Source organism: Macrobrachium nipponense, chromosome 2 (genome assembly GCF_015104395.2).
Source record: "Macrobrachium nipponense isolate FS-2020 chromosome 2, ASM1510439v2, whole genome shotgun sequence".
Lineage (NCBI taxonomy): Eukaryota > Metazoa > Arthropoda > Malacostraca > Decapoda > Palaemonidae > Macrobrachium > Macrobrachium nipponense.
This window is the reverse complement of record NC_087201.1, coordinates 70,237,629-70,254,641: the sequence shown is the minus strand read 5'-3', so window position 1 is coordinate 70,254,641 and position 17,013 is coordinate 70,237,629. Positions and strand designations below refer to the sequence as shown.

Here is a 17,013-nt window from a genome sequence, read left to right as displayed (position 1 = left end):
CTTAGAAGCCAGTACAGATGATTCAAGGGTTTTATGATGAAAACTCACATAAATCAACAGCAAATATATAATGATTCACCGTAAGTTTTCCTCCCTGCAAACTTCACCCGCTGCACAGGAGTCCAAGCACAACACTCATCACACGTTAATTAGGGGTTGCAATCTTGCCCCTCTGCAAGATATCCACAAAGCATGAGGATCATCCTCAACACTAGAGCACCAAATACTACACTTTTTCTCTCCCAACCCCGGGCAAACATGCTTGGGAGGGGTGGACTTAGAAGCCAGCACAGATGATTCAAGGGTTTGTGTGATGAAAACTCATATAAATCAACAGCAAATATACATTTACACTTGATTCACCAGTAATAAAAAAAAAAATTACTGTAGAAGGCGAAAAAAATGGTCAAGCGAGATAGCTTGAAGTAAGGTGGTACTCAGCTTTGCTGAAGGTATTCCTAATGTAAAGGACTAATGGTTTGTATATCGTGTAGGAACAACTTTAGTAATTTTCCCTTCAATACCTACTTCTGCCCATTCATACAACTCCATAAAAAGGCGTGCTGAGACATCAGCCAAACCAATGTCAACAACGGTTCCATTTGCCACAGCCTCCTCTAATGCTCGCCATACAGGTTCTAAATACTGGAGAGTTGCATCATCACTAACATCAGGTGGAGTAACAATAACAGTATCAATTCTAGGCAGTTGTAATCCAGTTATTACTGAAATGGAAAGAACAGCAACATTACAAGGGTCTGGGTGTCATTAGTGATCTCTTGTCAAGTAAAAATAACAAATAAAAGGCTCTGAATATTGTTGTTCATGACAAGTGATTTTAATTTACTGGATACTCAAATGAAAACTAGATCATCTCCAAGTTAATGATAAGAGGTCTGACTTCACAGTTCTACTATACGTCCCATTAAACTTGCAAATACCATACTACAGAATATGAAATGTCTTATATCTTTTACATTACCTGTAAGACTAGTTGGTAAAAGTAAGAATTTAGATTCATACAAATAACCTTTCAATGGTCCATGTAAATGTTATGATTCTTAATACACACAGGTTTAATAATACCTCAACCTACATAGCCTTAAAGTGGCAACCACTTTTGAATTTGCAGCACCTTCCAAATGGATATCAGAAGTGATAGTTATATAGATCAAGTGAGGGACCTCCCAAGTAAGGAGAGGTTGCTGCTCTCATACATATATTAACCAGCCCGAGAAGAGTCTACTTGAGACTCAGAGGTCTGGAAAACCTAACCCCTATTAATAATAATAATCTCATACTGTATGCCATAAACTTTTCATTTTACAGTGGTCAAAAGGCAACCAATCTTATGACTTAACAGGTATCTTGTTTATTTTGTTTGTATGGTGTTTTTACAGGGGACTTCTGAACCACGTCAAAAGTGAACTTCTATCACCAGAAATACACATATCTCACCCCTCAGTGGAATGCCCAAGAATCAAACTCACAGCCACAGAGGTGGCAGACTAAGATCATACCGATCACGTCACTGAGGCACCTACTTAATAGGTATCATTGTGTACTAAATTTAATAATTTTTTTCATTATTAGATGGCACGGGTGGAGGGGGGGTTGGCTTTTTTGTGTAGAAAAATCAAGATATCCAGTTGCTATTTTATTTTGGTTTCATCATAAGAGCTTTATGTATTTATCTTTTATTGGTGTAAAACAACAGTAAAATGTCCTTTCATGCCTGGTAGTTATGATGAAAATACTTTTCTCACCAGTTAATTTAAGGTCGATTTGATAGATATCAAAGTTGTTCATACATGAAACAAACCTTCAGTGTTAACAACAGGATAATCTTCTTTCGCCAGCTGGAAACCAGTTAAAAATACTAATCAAAGATTGTAAAGCAAGGAATCTATAGCATTTGGAAACTCTTGCATATATGAGGTGGAAGCTGGTCACCGACCAGGCATAGAACACTGATGCGTCAGTCAATGTATAGAAACCAGGTCAGTAGGCAGAAATTATCATCAGGTAAAGCTCTAGGCCCAGACCTGCAACAGTCCCCACTAACAAAGAGAATTAGGAGAGTCAGGTTTTAGAACATGGTCTGAAGACAGGGACTTGGCTAGAAAATCACCTGTATCTAGCCAGACAAGCATGAACATGAGTTAGATTTCAACAGTTGGGAAGGAAGCAAAAGAGAGGAATGAACTGGCAGCCCTGAAGCTAGTTTACCAATGTAAATCTGACTATGAACTTATGGTGAATTTTTTTTTCTTTTGTCTGCTACAGCTTCTCAACAGCTTGAGCAGCTACCATACAATCTGGGGAAAAATGTCCCCAAGATTTCTGGATAGTCCTTTGTAAAAATATGAAAGGTGATCTCTTAGTCAGTCTCCTAGCCTCAATGCCTGAAACTGAGAACCTCTTATTATGTCAGCAGTTCTTTCTTCTTTGAAGTTACTTCCCTATGAAAAACAGTGGTACTGTTATAATACACCTCTTACAAGATACAGGCAGTCCACAGCTTTCGACGTTCTGAGATTACAATGCTTTTCAATTATATTTATCAGGAATTATTTCCAAGTTTACAACCCTGTTCCAGAGTTACGACACCTACAACGCTGATTTAGCAGAAGAAATATGACTCCAAAACTGCAAAATAATCAATATTTGAAGGTTTTTTTTATAAATAATGCAATAAGAATGCAGTTTACATAGTTTTTAATGCATCCAAAGCATTAAAATAACAATTTGTCAGAAATTGTCTTTTTCCTAACTATACAAACCTGAGGTCCTTTAACAATAGGAAGGTACTTAGCGGCAGCTGAACCGGTCGTAAGCTTCGAACAAGGGGGGTTGGTAGTTAACTACTTGTCCGGCAGTTGGCGGTCAGCTCGACTGCAAGGAGAGGAGTCACTTTGCTTTAGGCCCAGGAAATGCAGAGTGAGGGGTGGCATGAGGTGGGACTATATGTAAAGGACCTCAGGTCCTTTACATATAGGAAAAATACAATTTCCAACAAACTGTTATTTGTTCCGATACATATACAAACCCTCGGTCCTTTAACAATAGGAAGACTCACTTTTTGGTGGGTGGAATCTGAGTCTTATGAACAGACTGGTGTTCGTCCTACCTTGGATTCCCTCCCTGGTCGTAAAAGCAGAGGGAGTGCTCCTAGCCTCTGCCCAGCTGATCAGGGTGTGCACTGCAGGATCAGTGGTCAGACTTCTGGACCAGATTTATAATAGGGAGGCAAGCGTACCTCTTATAAATAGCAAAAGGCAAGAACTAGTTCCTACTTCAAGAGCCAAAATGAAGTTATGGGTTTGTCTCTTGTTGGCTTCCACTTCCCCCCCTTGTTGGGGAGTGGTGGATAGACAGTCCTATCCCTACTGAAAGGGATAGAATGGAGCTCGGTTGTGTAGCTTACCTGCATCAGTCTCCGTATAGGAGAAGAACGAAGGAGGAAGAGAAGCCAGTCACACTCTTTCACTCGTCCATTCATGCAGTCATACAAGGATGCGATGCTGTTCTGTCCGCTCGGGTGCTGGGTAGAATACACAACTTGTTGAGCAGCCAACACGGGTCCCAAGGAACAAGTGTTCAAGGACCTGTGGGTGATATCCCGAAGGTAGAATGAAGTGAAGGTGGTCTGGTTGGCCCAAACCCCTGCCTTCAGAACCTGCGCCAGGGAGAAGTTCTTGCGGAATGCAAGGTTGGACCAATACCTCTGACTTAGTGGGGTCTCAGAAGAAGGGTATGGGTGTCGTCACTACCAGCTGTCTCGTACGCCCTCCTGATCACCTCACGCAGCCAGAAAGAAAGTGTTCTTGGAAACTTATTTCTTGGTAACCCCGGTGCTAACAAAGAGGCGTCGACACTCAGGCCTGAGGTGCAGCATCTCATCCTCATCATTATCGGTGAAATCCTTCAGGGAGGGGATCATGAAGGACTCGAACCGGTCATCAGGGACCGAAGGATTCTGATTCTTCGCTACGAAGTTCGGGACGAAATCGAGCGTCACGGATCTCAATCCCCTGGAATGCTTGACATCGAAGGAAAGACCATGAAGTTCCCCTACTCTCTTCGCCAATGCCAGGGCCAGCAAGAAGAGGGTCTTGAGGGTCAGATCCCTGTCTGACGACTCTCGGAGTGGCTCGAAGGGTCTGCGAGTCAAACTCCTAAGGATGAGAGTCACATCCCACCCCGGGGGCCTGAGTTCCCTGGGTGGGCAAGACTTCTCGAAGCTCTTCATCAGGAGGGGGATCTCGAAAGAAGAGATGTCCACACCTCGCAGTTTAAGGACTAGGGCCAGGGGCGGCTCTGTATCCTTTAACTGCAGAGACGGAGAGGAGCTTCTCTCAGCGAAGGAAGACGAGGAAATCCGCTACCTGCTGAAGAGTGGCTCTGAGAGGAGAGAGACCCCATCCACAGAAGACGGACCACTTCCCCTGGTAGACAGCTGCAGAGGACTGTCTGAGGTATCCAGCCATCTCTATTGCTGCGCTGCGAGAAAAGCCTCTCGCTCGCAAGAGATGGTGGATAACAGCCATCCACCAATGCGGCCGAAAGCAAAGTGACTTCTCTCCTCGCAGTTGAGCTGACCACCAACTGCCGGACAAGTAGTTAACTACCGACCCCCCTTGTTCGAAGCTTACAACCGGTTCAGCTGCTGTTAAGTACCTTCCTATTGTTAAAGGACCGAGGGTTTGTATATATATCGGAACAAAGTAAGGTTTTCTTAGGATTTTTGACGATGTTCCGGCTTAAAACATGTCTCAAGAATGGAAACCCCGTTGTAACCCAGGGACTGATGTAATTACTAAAATAAGAAAAAAACATTTTCTTCACACTTACCTGTTTTAATGGCATCTTCAACCTGACTTGACTCATTGTTACTCAAGAAAAGCTTTACAGTAGTTTTAGTCCAAGATCCATCTTCACTTGGCTGATTATTTATACTTCGTTGAATTCTGAGTACTTCGCCACTTTCAGCATCATCTTTGCAACCATCCCAGTTGTTAAGTGTGGTTTTGATACTTCCCCGTAACTAGAAATTAAAAAGTTTATTTTACCTTAAGAATTACTTTTAACCTCGTAAAAAAAAATTGCCTACAACTAAGACTAACTTTACTTAATATTTCTAAGTTGTATGATAAAAAAAAAAAAAAACCTTTGAAGCATAAAACTACTTCATACAGACATAATACATATGGGAAAATCCACTGATGTTGAAAATGATAGGGTATGCATTTTTAGAATAAAACTTTTTCTTATATAGCACAAACATTCAGCTTTACACAACAAATTCAGAGTAGTGCAATCTCCAGGCATCCCAAAAGCAGAAAATTAATTCTGGCTTCAACTTGTCTGAATATGCATCTGGAATCCCCTCAGCACTTATACTTGTGAAATTTTAAACAGTATGTACTAAGTGTGTCGTGTTAATAATCTGCAATATGGAGGGGGGTTGAGAGACAGGTGAATTTTGATAAAGTACATTAATGGGTGTACATATGAGAAATCTCTGGTAATTTTATTTCTAAAATGGCATTCACTTAAACAACCCATTACTTTACAATTGACTGAATAGCTATGCATGTTGGATGGCTTCAAATCCCACATTTTCCTAAGCTATAAAACACTTTATGATGAGGTACTAGACCTATGACAATGTTAACCATGAGAAATGAATCCAACAAAAGTCTCTGGACTAAAAAGAGGTCATGACGAAACAAATTTGATTTTGACCAAGAAATCTTGGCTGTCAGGCCAGGCACTGAATCAATTTCTGTCTACTGGCACTTAAGATGGTGAAATGATGGAGTTAAGAGAGGTTGAGAAAAGCTGCTGAGGTTTTACAAAAAAATTGAAGAATGGAAGATGAAATGTAATTACAGTAAAAGGCTAAATAGTGGGTGCAGCTAGGAGCTGGTGGTATGCTGCAAAATCCCTTAGTTGTCTACCCTAGTACACACTTAACCCTTAATGGATGGATATGCTCACAAGCAGCAATGACAGGTTTTGGGTGGTGGACGGATTCACTCATGGTGATCAACAATATTGCACACCATCTATTTGGGGGAATTGGGCAGGAAAGAGGTGCCATTATTTCTATAGCCCATAAATTCACTAATGGCAACTTTTTGACTGGCTCAGCTCACTGATTCTAAGTGGCTGACGATGTCTTTTTATAAATTTGCTCATAAATATACCAAGGAGTTGCTGTTGGTTTTAGTTCTTATTTATTATGATAGTATGTCAGTTGTACATGTAAAATTGCAAGGAAAAGACATGTGTAAACCCAAAAAATTACTGCATCTTCCTTCTCAGTAAATTTATGTAAATATCTTACAAGAAATAAGCTCAGAATTTGTTACTGATTTTATTTCTTATCTGTTTGGATACTGCATGAGATGCAATTATAATTTTACAAAATATAATAAAATTATTTATTAGAAAAAATATGCATAACTTGGTAAAATTTATGATTATCTTACAAAAGAGGCCCACACAAGGTGTTATAAATATATAGTAATTTACAACTTCTTGTGGAAGGTAGCAAAAATTACGAAAAAAAAAAATGTCTTTCTTACACCATGTGCATTTGCATATCTTCATCTTTCCACTAGTGTGTTTTTCTTAAATGGCTGACCTCTAAGTTTACCTGTCCAAGGGTGCAGCATATTGATATTTTCCCCTGTCCACTAAGGGTTATGGAGCGCTAAACGGCACTACCCCTCTACAGGGATGATTGGACATGGGCAATGTGTGTGACGCCATACTTTGTACTTACAGTCAATACACTGGAGGAAGATAAGAAAGAGAGGTGTATGAGCACATACCAGAAATCTGTCCCACTGTGTCTGAAGAGGTTGGCTAAAGAAAATATGAATGAGAAGGAGAATGATGAGCCTGACCCATCTTGCAATTTTTTTTTTTTATTAGGCTTTGACACACCTTACCCAGCAGCTACTATTGGACCAAGAGAAATAAATATGAAATCATAGATTTGTATATTAAACTGCTCAAATAAAATTTGATAAAAGTGGAATGGAACTTGCCCTATTAAAAAATGTATTAATGTATGCATTCAACTTTTGTACAGAGGTAACTGGTACTGAATTGGCAACAACCTCATGACCCTTGACATAAGCATGTAAACTAACATGCTCTGGCCAAAAAGATACTGTATTCTCTGAAAATTTGTGTTAAGTGGCTAGGGTAAATAAAAACAGACACGAAGGTCTTTTTCAAAAGATCTGATTCTCTCAAAGGTAATTCCTCACAGGTCAAACAGGGCTTTACACATGTCCTTTTGGCTACTGAACTGAAAAGGAGGAGATTTATTCTCAATCTCAAGAATTGGCGAGAGGAGGATTATGTTGACAATGTTTTGACCATAAATCCAGGCATATAAAAAAACACAAGCCAGTTTTTGAAATGAGACACTTGCCTGATATTCACTCCATCTTCATTATGAAATCCTTCAAGATAAAATTGACATTAAAAATATCACTTGACAGGCTCTTGAGCACCTTTGATAAGCTCCACTCTGCAAGTTTCAAACTTCTATGCATAGCTTTTCTTTCAAAATGCTAACACACACGATAAGGTAAGCACTGACCAGTATACAACAAAAGTTTTGCATTCTGGAAAACATCAGAGCCCCAGTTGCACCAATTACAGAATATATTCCACTTAGCTTGTACAATCTGGACATCAACTCCTTTCCCAGGGTAGCGCTACCCTCTGCAATGTCTGCTGAAAATACTGATTGCACAGAGTGATTCTTGTGGAAATTATAATGTAAGGCTGCTCAGGAAACTTTGTTGTGAAAGATGGCCTCTGAGGAAATCAGCATAGGTTCATAAGCTTAGGAAACTAGGCTAGTAGTGGTCAACCTTAGGAAACTAGGCTAGTAGTGGTCAAAATGTTGCTGTCAAGGTCACTATGACATTCAACTGTGATAAGTTTTCCCAGAAATGGCCTGATGAGGGAAAGGGGGGAGGAAAAGCGTAAATTCCCATGTTCATATTGCTCCTAAAGCTCTACCTCTGAAGATGACATTATTGTCCAGTTGAAATACCTCATTAACCTAATACTACTCTGTGAGCTCAGACTGCAACGGGGGCTAGTACTCTTGTATTAATTTAGGGGCGGCCAGCAAATCAGTGTGTCTCATCAGAATGGGAATGGAGGGACCAAGAGTGTCCAAGATGATGGAAGGTCATGGTCCTTCCAAGATCTGAGTGGCTGTCCCTAAGATGACTCCTTACATGTTAGCAATAATCCAAAGCTTTCACAGGAAAGTGACGGAACAATCAAACTCAGAGTCTTGGCAGAAAGGGAGAGACACACTAGCCATTGCCTCTAATCCTAGAGGAGGCATCTTTACATGAGGTAAGTAAAGTGATAATGTTAGGGCTATTGAATAACTTAGACTCTTACCCTCCATAATGCTTGCTGCCTAATTTACAATAGCATCTTATGCTGCAGATGCAGGGAACATGAAGCACTTAGAAAGTTATTTATTTGTTGATCTAGGATCAGTAGTCTATCTAATTAAGGAAGATGAGGCAGTTTCTTAAAAGGTTAAATGCTTCTGAGACCATTCTAAAACTTAACAGTTAAGAACGGCCTCCTCATGTTTGGAAAGAGTGCCCGTATTGTCCACATCCAAAACATGCTATAAGCTCTAAGTCCTCCACTTTATTTGTTAGGTGGTCTCAAGAGGTCTTAAGAGAAGTTAGAGTTGGTTTCTCACTCAGTGAGAGGAAAAAATGAATGAGTGACTCACAAACTTTAGGCTGTAAAGCCAAGCACTGGGGACTTTTAAGCCATTCAATGTATCAACAATGTAGCAAGTAGCTTACTCAATTGGCTAAACAACAGGGAACCTTATGATCCAGAGATCTGATTATCCATCTGATCCAAAACGACAGGAGCAAGCCCAAAAAGTATTGTCTCCCAAGTGCATCCGAGGGTGCACTCTATAAATGAGATTGGGTTTGTGCTTAACAATTTCTCAAGTGTGTTTCCAACACTGCTAACAGAAGTTCTGAGGGGCAGGACCACTAGGACCACCAGTCTACCCTAATATACATTGAGTCAACCTGCTCTAATGTACTTTCTTGAGATCTTGGGGACTCGAATGATTGGATCTGACAGTATCTATCATCCAATTACAATCCAAGGTTGACTTATTAACATAACAAAAAAACTCCAACCCCAAGGTCAAGCCTGCCTTAAAAGTCCCTGTGACAAGCTGAGGCCAAACTAGTAGAGGCCATTTGTGACAGCTCATGCATGCATCAGGGGATCTGGATGAACCATAAACATGCCAAGGGCCAGCACCATCATACAAATGCAAATCACCATGATACCCAGCAGTATCTGCCAAAGACAACCTACTGTGCGTGAACCTTATCTGCATGCATCTCTGCTGATGTACGAACAGAGAAAGACTGATGCAATCTCGGTGTCTGAATGTGCTCAGAAAACCCCATGTCAACCCTATCTAAAGCAGATATCCCAAATGAGTGAGTGCTGTTGTCAGCCAAGAGAGATGGAAGGGACATCACATTTGTAAGTAACAAATGCTGCCACCATACCCGAGAGATGGACAGTATTTCTTAAAATCCAATGGGACTTCTTGTGAGAAGGCTTTTGAGACCAATTTTTCCTACAGGAGGAAGAAGGGACAGAAAATAAGGAGGCAAAACTAGACAAGAAGTGTACATGCACTGTTTCACCTTATTCTATCCATGGGTCTTACTCTCCTCAACACAGTATAACAGGTCAAGGTAGTACTTGAGATCTCACTAGAGCACAGAATGTTTGATATTATTGGGGTATATCCCAAAGGCAAGAGGACTGCTATGGGAGGCTTGACAAAGTAGGTTCTTTAGCAGGAATAGTAATAAAAATCGCAACAGGCGACTCTTTTATAGTCAGGCAGTGAAAAATAGATCTCCAATGGGCAGTCACACAATCTGAAGGCCCACAAATGATGCAGACATGCCTGGAATGGCCAACAAAACGGGTGAAGTGAGGGAGCTTGGTACAAGCACCAGGGCCATCGCTATCAAAGAACTTGTGGTTGTCACCTAATTTCATTAAAGTAAGTTCTCAAAGTTAAGTATATCTCAAGTTTTACCAGACCACTGAGCTGATTAACAGCTCTCCTAGGGCTGGCCCAAAGGATTAGATATTCTTTTAAGTGGCTAAGAACCAATTGGTCACATAGCAACGGGACCTACAGCTTATTGTGGGATCCAAACCACACTACATCAAGAAATGAATTTCTATCGCCAAAAATAAATTCCTCTGATGAGTAAGTTCTCAACATAGCCAGAAAAGGATGACCATGCATAGGGGAGGGACAGTCTGGACGGCATGAGATGAAAAGATTCAACACTATAGCAGGCAAAATATACCCATCCCAAATGCTGGAACTACAAACACCTCATAAAATTCTTTGTTTCCTGCCAAACCTAAAATGCAGCATAGGAGACTAGCCGGAAAACTCCTTTAGGGCAAAACATTGCTGCAAGACCTACCCTTGCAAACACATAGAAACAGTGGAACTCACCAACACAGAAGACAGAGAGCAGTCACATACACACCTACTTACATTTTTCTCATCTTCTTTTGGCAATACTTTACTGTTGACATTCATGAGGTGAAATTTCAATTTAGCAGTCGCCAGAATATTGGGAACATAAGCTCTAGCTAAGCTAGCTAAAGACAAGTGAATGGGACTCCTTCCACCACCTGCCTACCTCCAATAAAGCACTTTGGTATCAAGTTTCAACAACTATTCCCAGTTTGTACTGATGAACACCTATAGATAAAAGACCGATTTATATTTCCGTAAGATTAAGTAACAATTATCTAAACCTAACCTTATCAACCAGGTCCTAACCACCAAGGAGTGTGTAAAGAACATTTCTTACCTTTAAGTTTAAATAATGGTACTCAGCTAAAAGGCACACATTCTCTCTTGTATTATTCCATAACCTGATAATGCTATAGACTCATTTAGCCAAGGTATTTTTTTTAGGTAGAGATGAACCATTTATTATTGGAGGAACTTACTTTAATTCTATATGGATATAGATAACAGCAGCAATGAGTTGCTGTTTATGGGATCTTTAGCAAACCAAGACCTAGTTGCTGTTGATAGGATCTTAAGGAAACCAAGACCTACTATGTCTGGACTTCCACCAGGTGTTGTTCTTGGTCCACTTATTTTTGGTGTAGTATTCAGGTGACATGGTGGTTTGGCTTACTTGGCTTTAAATAAAATTGGCTAACTTGGCTTCAAATAATATTGTTCAGTATGCCAATGATGTAACACTTATGGGTGTTGTCCAGTCTCCACTTGTGAGAAATGAAGCTGCCCTTAGTCTCAATCAGGGTATGAAAGGGATTAGGGAATAGTGTAGTTGGAAGGATGTAGGCTGATCTTCAGTGAAATGAAGACACTGTTGGTTAGCAGATCTCATACATATCCACCACCTCACCTCCCCTCCAGGTGGATGGGACTCAGCTGAATGAATCTGAAGCTTCAACTATTCTAGGTGCAACTTTTGATTCACATCTTACTTTTGAGAAACATCTAATGAAAGTATCGGCAAATGTCCCTTGAAAGTTACATATTGTGTGAAAGACTCATACATACATAAAGAAAGAAATAAATAAATAAATAAATAAATAAATAAATAATTAAATAAGGGATTTTGACATAGGAAAAATCTATTTCTGGGCTCGGATATATATAGTATATATATATATATATATAATATATATATATATATATATATATATATATATACTATATATATATATATAGTATATATATATGATGTATGTATGTATGTATGTATGTATCTTATGTACATATAAATAATAATAAAATCAAATGCAAACTATTTTAGGTCATTTGTTCTTCCTATATTAGAATACTGTTCTCTGGTAGGGATGTCTGCCTCTGACAGAGATTTATCGCTTTTAGATAAGAGTGGTTTGTGGTGGTAGGTTTCTGTTTCCTAATATTAGCAGTTATGATTTGGAACATCAATGGATGATCTTTTGTTTGTCAATTTTCATAAACAGAGATCTGGTCCCTTTTTCCCACTGAAATCAACCAAATTTGTTGAACGAACAGCAGCACCAATATGCAGTTAATGTTCCTCACTACAGAACTTCTCAGTTGTTGCAGAGGTCCTTTATTCCTGACAACATTGTGCTGTGGAACAGCCTCACCGAGGATGTTGTGCAATTGGAATTTTAAGTTTAAGCAAAAAAGCAATGCATTACTAATCTAATACTATTCACTTTGCATTTGAATATGTTTTTTATCTATTTATCATCTATTTTTTCTTTTTAATAAGTGAGATCTCTTCTATCTGTACTATTTCTCTTTACCTACTTACTTCTTCCTGATGAAAACCACATTCTTTGGAAACTTGAATTTCTAGTCAAAGGCCCCTGTGGATTTGCCTCATATGAATACTACTGTAGAACAATATTGAATATATAATAATAATAACAATAATAATAAAAAAGTACTACTAATTATAAAGTATAATATATATTGAGATTTCAATCAACACTTCTTACCTAGCTGCTTTTATGAAACTCATGAAAAATGGCCTCAATCGAATATTATCCAAGTACTTTAGCATAAGAATTTGATGTTTTAATTGCCTGAAAAAGATAGGTATGCAATTATTACATAATAAAAAAGCACCCATAAGCGCTTGTGAACTGTACAGGCACTACAAGTGTCTGCCACCTTCCAGTGTCCAAAAATACAATACAGTGACAATACATTTAGAAAAAGATGCGTCTTTACATCTTTAGTACAAAGCATACAACTTAGTTTTTACCTGGCCCCTGAACTCCCTTTGGAAATTACGTCAAAATGACCATCATTTGTCCATGTCTGATCCTGAAGTTAGTATGTATTAGGCATTTAAATATCTTTGTACTTCCTAGCAAATAATCAAGGCATTAGGTAACCATGATCATGCTATTTATAATTAATGGTGCCCTGGGTCAGGTTAGGTAATAGGTTTTGGGTCTGAGGCAAGTTGCGACAAAGTGGACAAGTTTATGATAGTTACATTAGGATGCACACTTCTATTTCAGACTTGATTTGCTGTGACCTGCCAGTCAAGGAGGAATGTCATGCAACCTAAGTTGGGTTATGTTACAGAATCTTAGGTTGGGATACATTCCTGTATTTCACTTGTTTTCATAAGTCCTCCCAAAAACCCAGGTATCTAAGTCGTCCTCAGTTATAATTAGATGCGGGGGAAGGGGGGGGGGGGTGCTTTGCAGTGTAACCAGTTAAGCAACCTTGGATATTTTTTGGGGGGGCTTCCTTTGCATGTCGTCATAAAAAAACTGGTTTCCGACAGTGGTTCCACATTACTGTTAAATTTAAGGTTAGGGGTTGTAATAAATTCAGTAACCAATTTTGAGAAAATATTAGACAAATCAAAGATTATTTCCAAGTTTTTTTTCAAACTCTGAAACACACCTTCATACTTAATGTTCAGGAGATATCACTGAGTAAGACCCCCAATAAGAAGAACAGGACGCAGGCATTAGGTCTGGTTATGATGAATCCCAGCATTCCATAGAGTTAATATTTCCCGACCAAAAATTGCATTCCTTTTCTTCTAAGGTTACCCATTACCGTAAATGTAATTTATTTACCACCCACTGCTAATGGAAAAAATTACATTTGTAATTATTTGAAAGATTTACAATTAACCTTCAGGTACCAAGAAATTTGTTCCAAATGTGGTAAGTTACTTTATAAGTTGTTTATCGCCTACCAAAACATGTTAGCCTATCTTGCTAACATACAGCCAATCAAGCCATGAATATCATTAGAATTAACTATGAAACAAATGAAAACACTGAATGACGGGAATGTGCAATTTTAGGTATACTAGCTAGCTATCCTAGAATTGGGTCAACAGTAACACCTCATGCTTTACTTATGTAATTACTAGGTAGCCCATAAAAAAAAGGCTACCACATCTTTAAGATACCCTATCCTGCAGTAAGTTAGCAAATGCATTAATCAGCATGATTTACGCCTGGGAGTCCATGACTGTCATTGCTACCACAAACATGGGCAATGCGAGTTTGCCTAGTGACAAAGTACCTACTGGCTGCCCGCATTCCATTTGAAAGCAAGACAACGCATGGCACTGACATGTACATTCATGGTTTAACGCGATGTACTACCACAAAACAACCTACGCAGGCCAAGCCTAATATTAAAAGTTGACATGTGCTCCTTGGCTGAGGTTTCATTTCAATCTTACATGTTCGTCTAGGACTGGACATCGATATTTAGCCTAATACAGTATAGATATTTCACGACAGTCATGCACCAAATGATATCCCAACACGCGACACCTTCCCTATAATAACACCCATCTACAAATGATAAAACGCATGTTATGCTGTATATAACAATCCAGGGCACATATAGCCCAGTAAGGGATGGTTGAGAATAAACAACCAACCTAACATGGTTTCTGAAAGGAAGAGAGGCTATGACAAAACTGGCCTATAGCCTAGATATGCTGTACCTCCTCTGTCGTCGTCTGTCCTGCCTTCCGAATCAATTCTTCCATCTCCAGGATATTATTCGTCGTGAGAACGATCTTACGGACTTTTGGAGTTGTCATTATGCTGTCACTTTTTCCTCACCTCACGTCTCCGTCTCGCAAGTCTCCAACGAGACTTTATCACCTCTATCCGTAAGAGAGGCGCACCTCGCACTGACTAGTGACTACACTACCGTACGTTTCCTACCCAGGGTCCAGGCAGGGCCTCCTTCAGGGTCTCAGTCAGTCAGTAGCAGCTCACCGTGACTCAGCAGGGCCGCGTTCAATAACTTATTCGGTGGCAACAGTTCAGGTGCCTCAGCATTTGCTCAGGAAGTGTCCGAAAGTATTCGTATGGCTACCTCACCTCTTTTTACCTTGCACTACATTAGCCTGTACGTAAATGAATGCTTATCTGATGTTTTCAAAACTATGCTTAGTGCTGAATTATTCTGCTATTCAAGGAAGTTCTATTTTCATGTAATAATGCAATCATATTGCAATTCTGTATATAAAATTATTTAGTGTTTTCGAAACGTTTACGTGAATCAAATGTATGTACATTCCTTTGCTAGTAAATTCCTCCTACCTCGCAAAATAGGGTTGCATACCAATGGCATGACGATGGGCCGTAGGTATTACTGAATTTTGTAATGAGTTAAACATGAATATCATATTCCTACATGATCATTTGTACTAATGACAAATCAATTCTCAATAACCCATTAATCATAACTTAGTACTGTGCACTATGCCGAAAAATGTTCTTTTTATGCAAGTCAAGCAGACAGGCTGACTTTATCAATTAATTTTGAGATTATGTGTTCACGAAACTTAATGGAACGATTCTTCCTTTGGAGCTCTCTTAATTGAAAATACAAAGAAAGCCATGGCAAAATGGCATTTAGGTTTGCCTTAACACCACGACGGTTTGTAATTAACTTTTGAGGCTGATACATGTACCTGCGATTGGACTTTTAAAAGCAAGGCTTAAAGCTCATAAAGCAATTCAAGAGGAAACGTCTGTCAGTTTCGTTGTCGTAACAACCAGACGATGACTATGATAATAATAATAGATCATTGATTGCAAAAGGCGCTACTCCGCAGGTCTCGACACTGCCGGTGTCCTGCTTTGACGAGGCTGTCATATGACTTCACGACTCTTTTCCAAAGAAGTCATGTAGGAGCCCTTTCCCCAAAATATTTCCTCTTAAAAGCTTCTTGCCTTACTACCCCCTCCCCTACATGGGGGTGATAAGATCGAGTTCCCATCACAAGGGAGCAAGAACGCATTTTGCGTCCTCACCTCGATGTTTTGACCAGTGTCTTGATTTGTTACTTAATAACAGCAACGAAAAATAAATAATTACAGAGGTATCTGGCCTAATGTAAGACCTGATAATATCACAAGTATAATTCTGGACCTAATAAAGGATGGCCTACTTAATACGTACAGCCAGTGTAATCTTGCAGAGTGCTGAACCCAATGATTTATGCGATGACCCTGTTATTTTTGCAAGGCACATTGGATTTACGAAACAGATTGATAAGGAAATTTTAAAATATTATACTATTACTCTATCATAAAACTACAAATTCTTTATTAGACCCCGCACGAGATACGTAGCGTTAATGGCATTCATGGACCTTATATACGAACTTTTCCTGCTTTTGCTGGTGCAATTGCACCAGTTAAACTATAAGATTTTAAGGTACCTATCTATGGTTTCTGATGCATATAGGAATTGATTTTGAGTTTGTGAAGGACATTTCAGAACTAGCAATAGAGCCGCAGTTGTTGGCAAATTTTCAAAACCGTTCCTATATTTATGATAACATTTCTGCCATAGGGAATTATAAATGTCAATAAATCAGTTGCACCTTTGGTTGTGGGAAAGAGGTCTGTATTACTTATGAATGTTTTAGTCTTGAGTTCCTCTGTAGAGCTGGTCAATCGATAGCGCTTAGATAGCTCTTTGTTAGAGCAGTAGTGCATTTTTCTTACACGTTTTGTTTTCAAATCTTCATAAACATATTTGTACATCTAGTACAAAAACCAGACTGAGTAGAAATTTTGCAAGCGAGAAAATTTTGTAGTTATTTAATCTTTTAAAAGGCTAAACCCCGTTTCACATTGAACCCTATCACATTAAGTGCTTCTTGGCAGGACATTTAATGCATTTCTATTCTTTACTCAAACAAAGAATCAAAATTAGCAGCTGTTTCTCTGAATTAAATTTTCGGATCCTGAAGGCGGTTATGCTCTCGATTAATACATGATAAAGCATATTTATACAAAAAAGTAAGAAAAAAATAACAGGCAAGTTTGTGTTCCAGTGAAGTTTAATTTCTCTAACAGTCACAACAGTGCAATTAG

The 17,013-nt window shown here is 39.1% G+C and overlaps 1 protein-coding gene across 1 annotated transcript in view; it reads right to left on the bottom strand.

The window, feature by feature from the left end:
• Nucleotides 1–14,905, bottom strand: part of LOC135220657 (glutamate--cysteine ligase regulatory subunit-like) — a 39,735-nt gene extending 24,830 nt beyond the window's left edge. The window contains exons 1-3 of the mRNA XM_064258009.1: nt 14,619–14,905; nt 4,855–5,047; nt 529–725 (exon numbers count right to left, since the gene is read on the bottom strand). Of these exons, the coding sequence (XP_064114079.1) occupies nt 529–725; nt 4,855–5,047; nt 14,619–14,717 (489 nt within the window). The 5' untranslated portion in view covers nt 14,718–14,905. The remainder of the gene's footprint in view (nt 1–528; nt 726–4,854; nt 5,048–14,618) is intronic.
• Nucleotides 14,906–17,013: the final 2,108 nt, after the last annotated feature.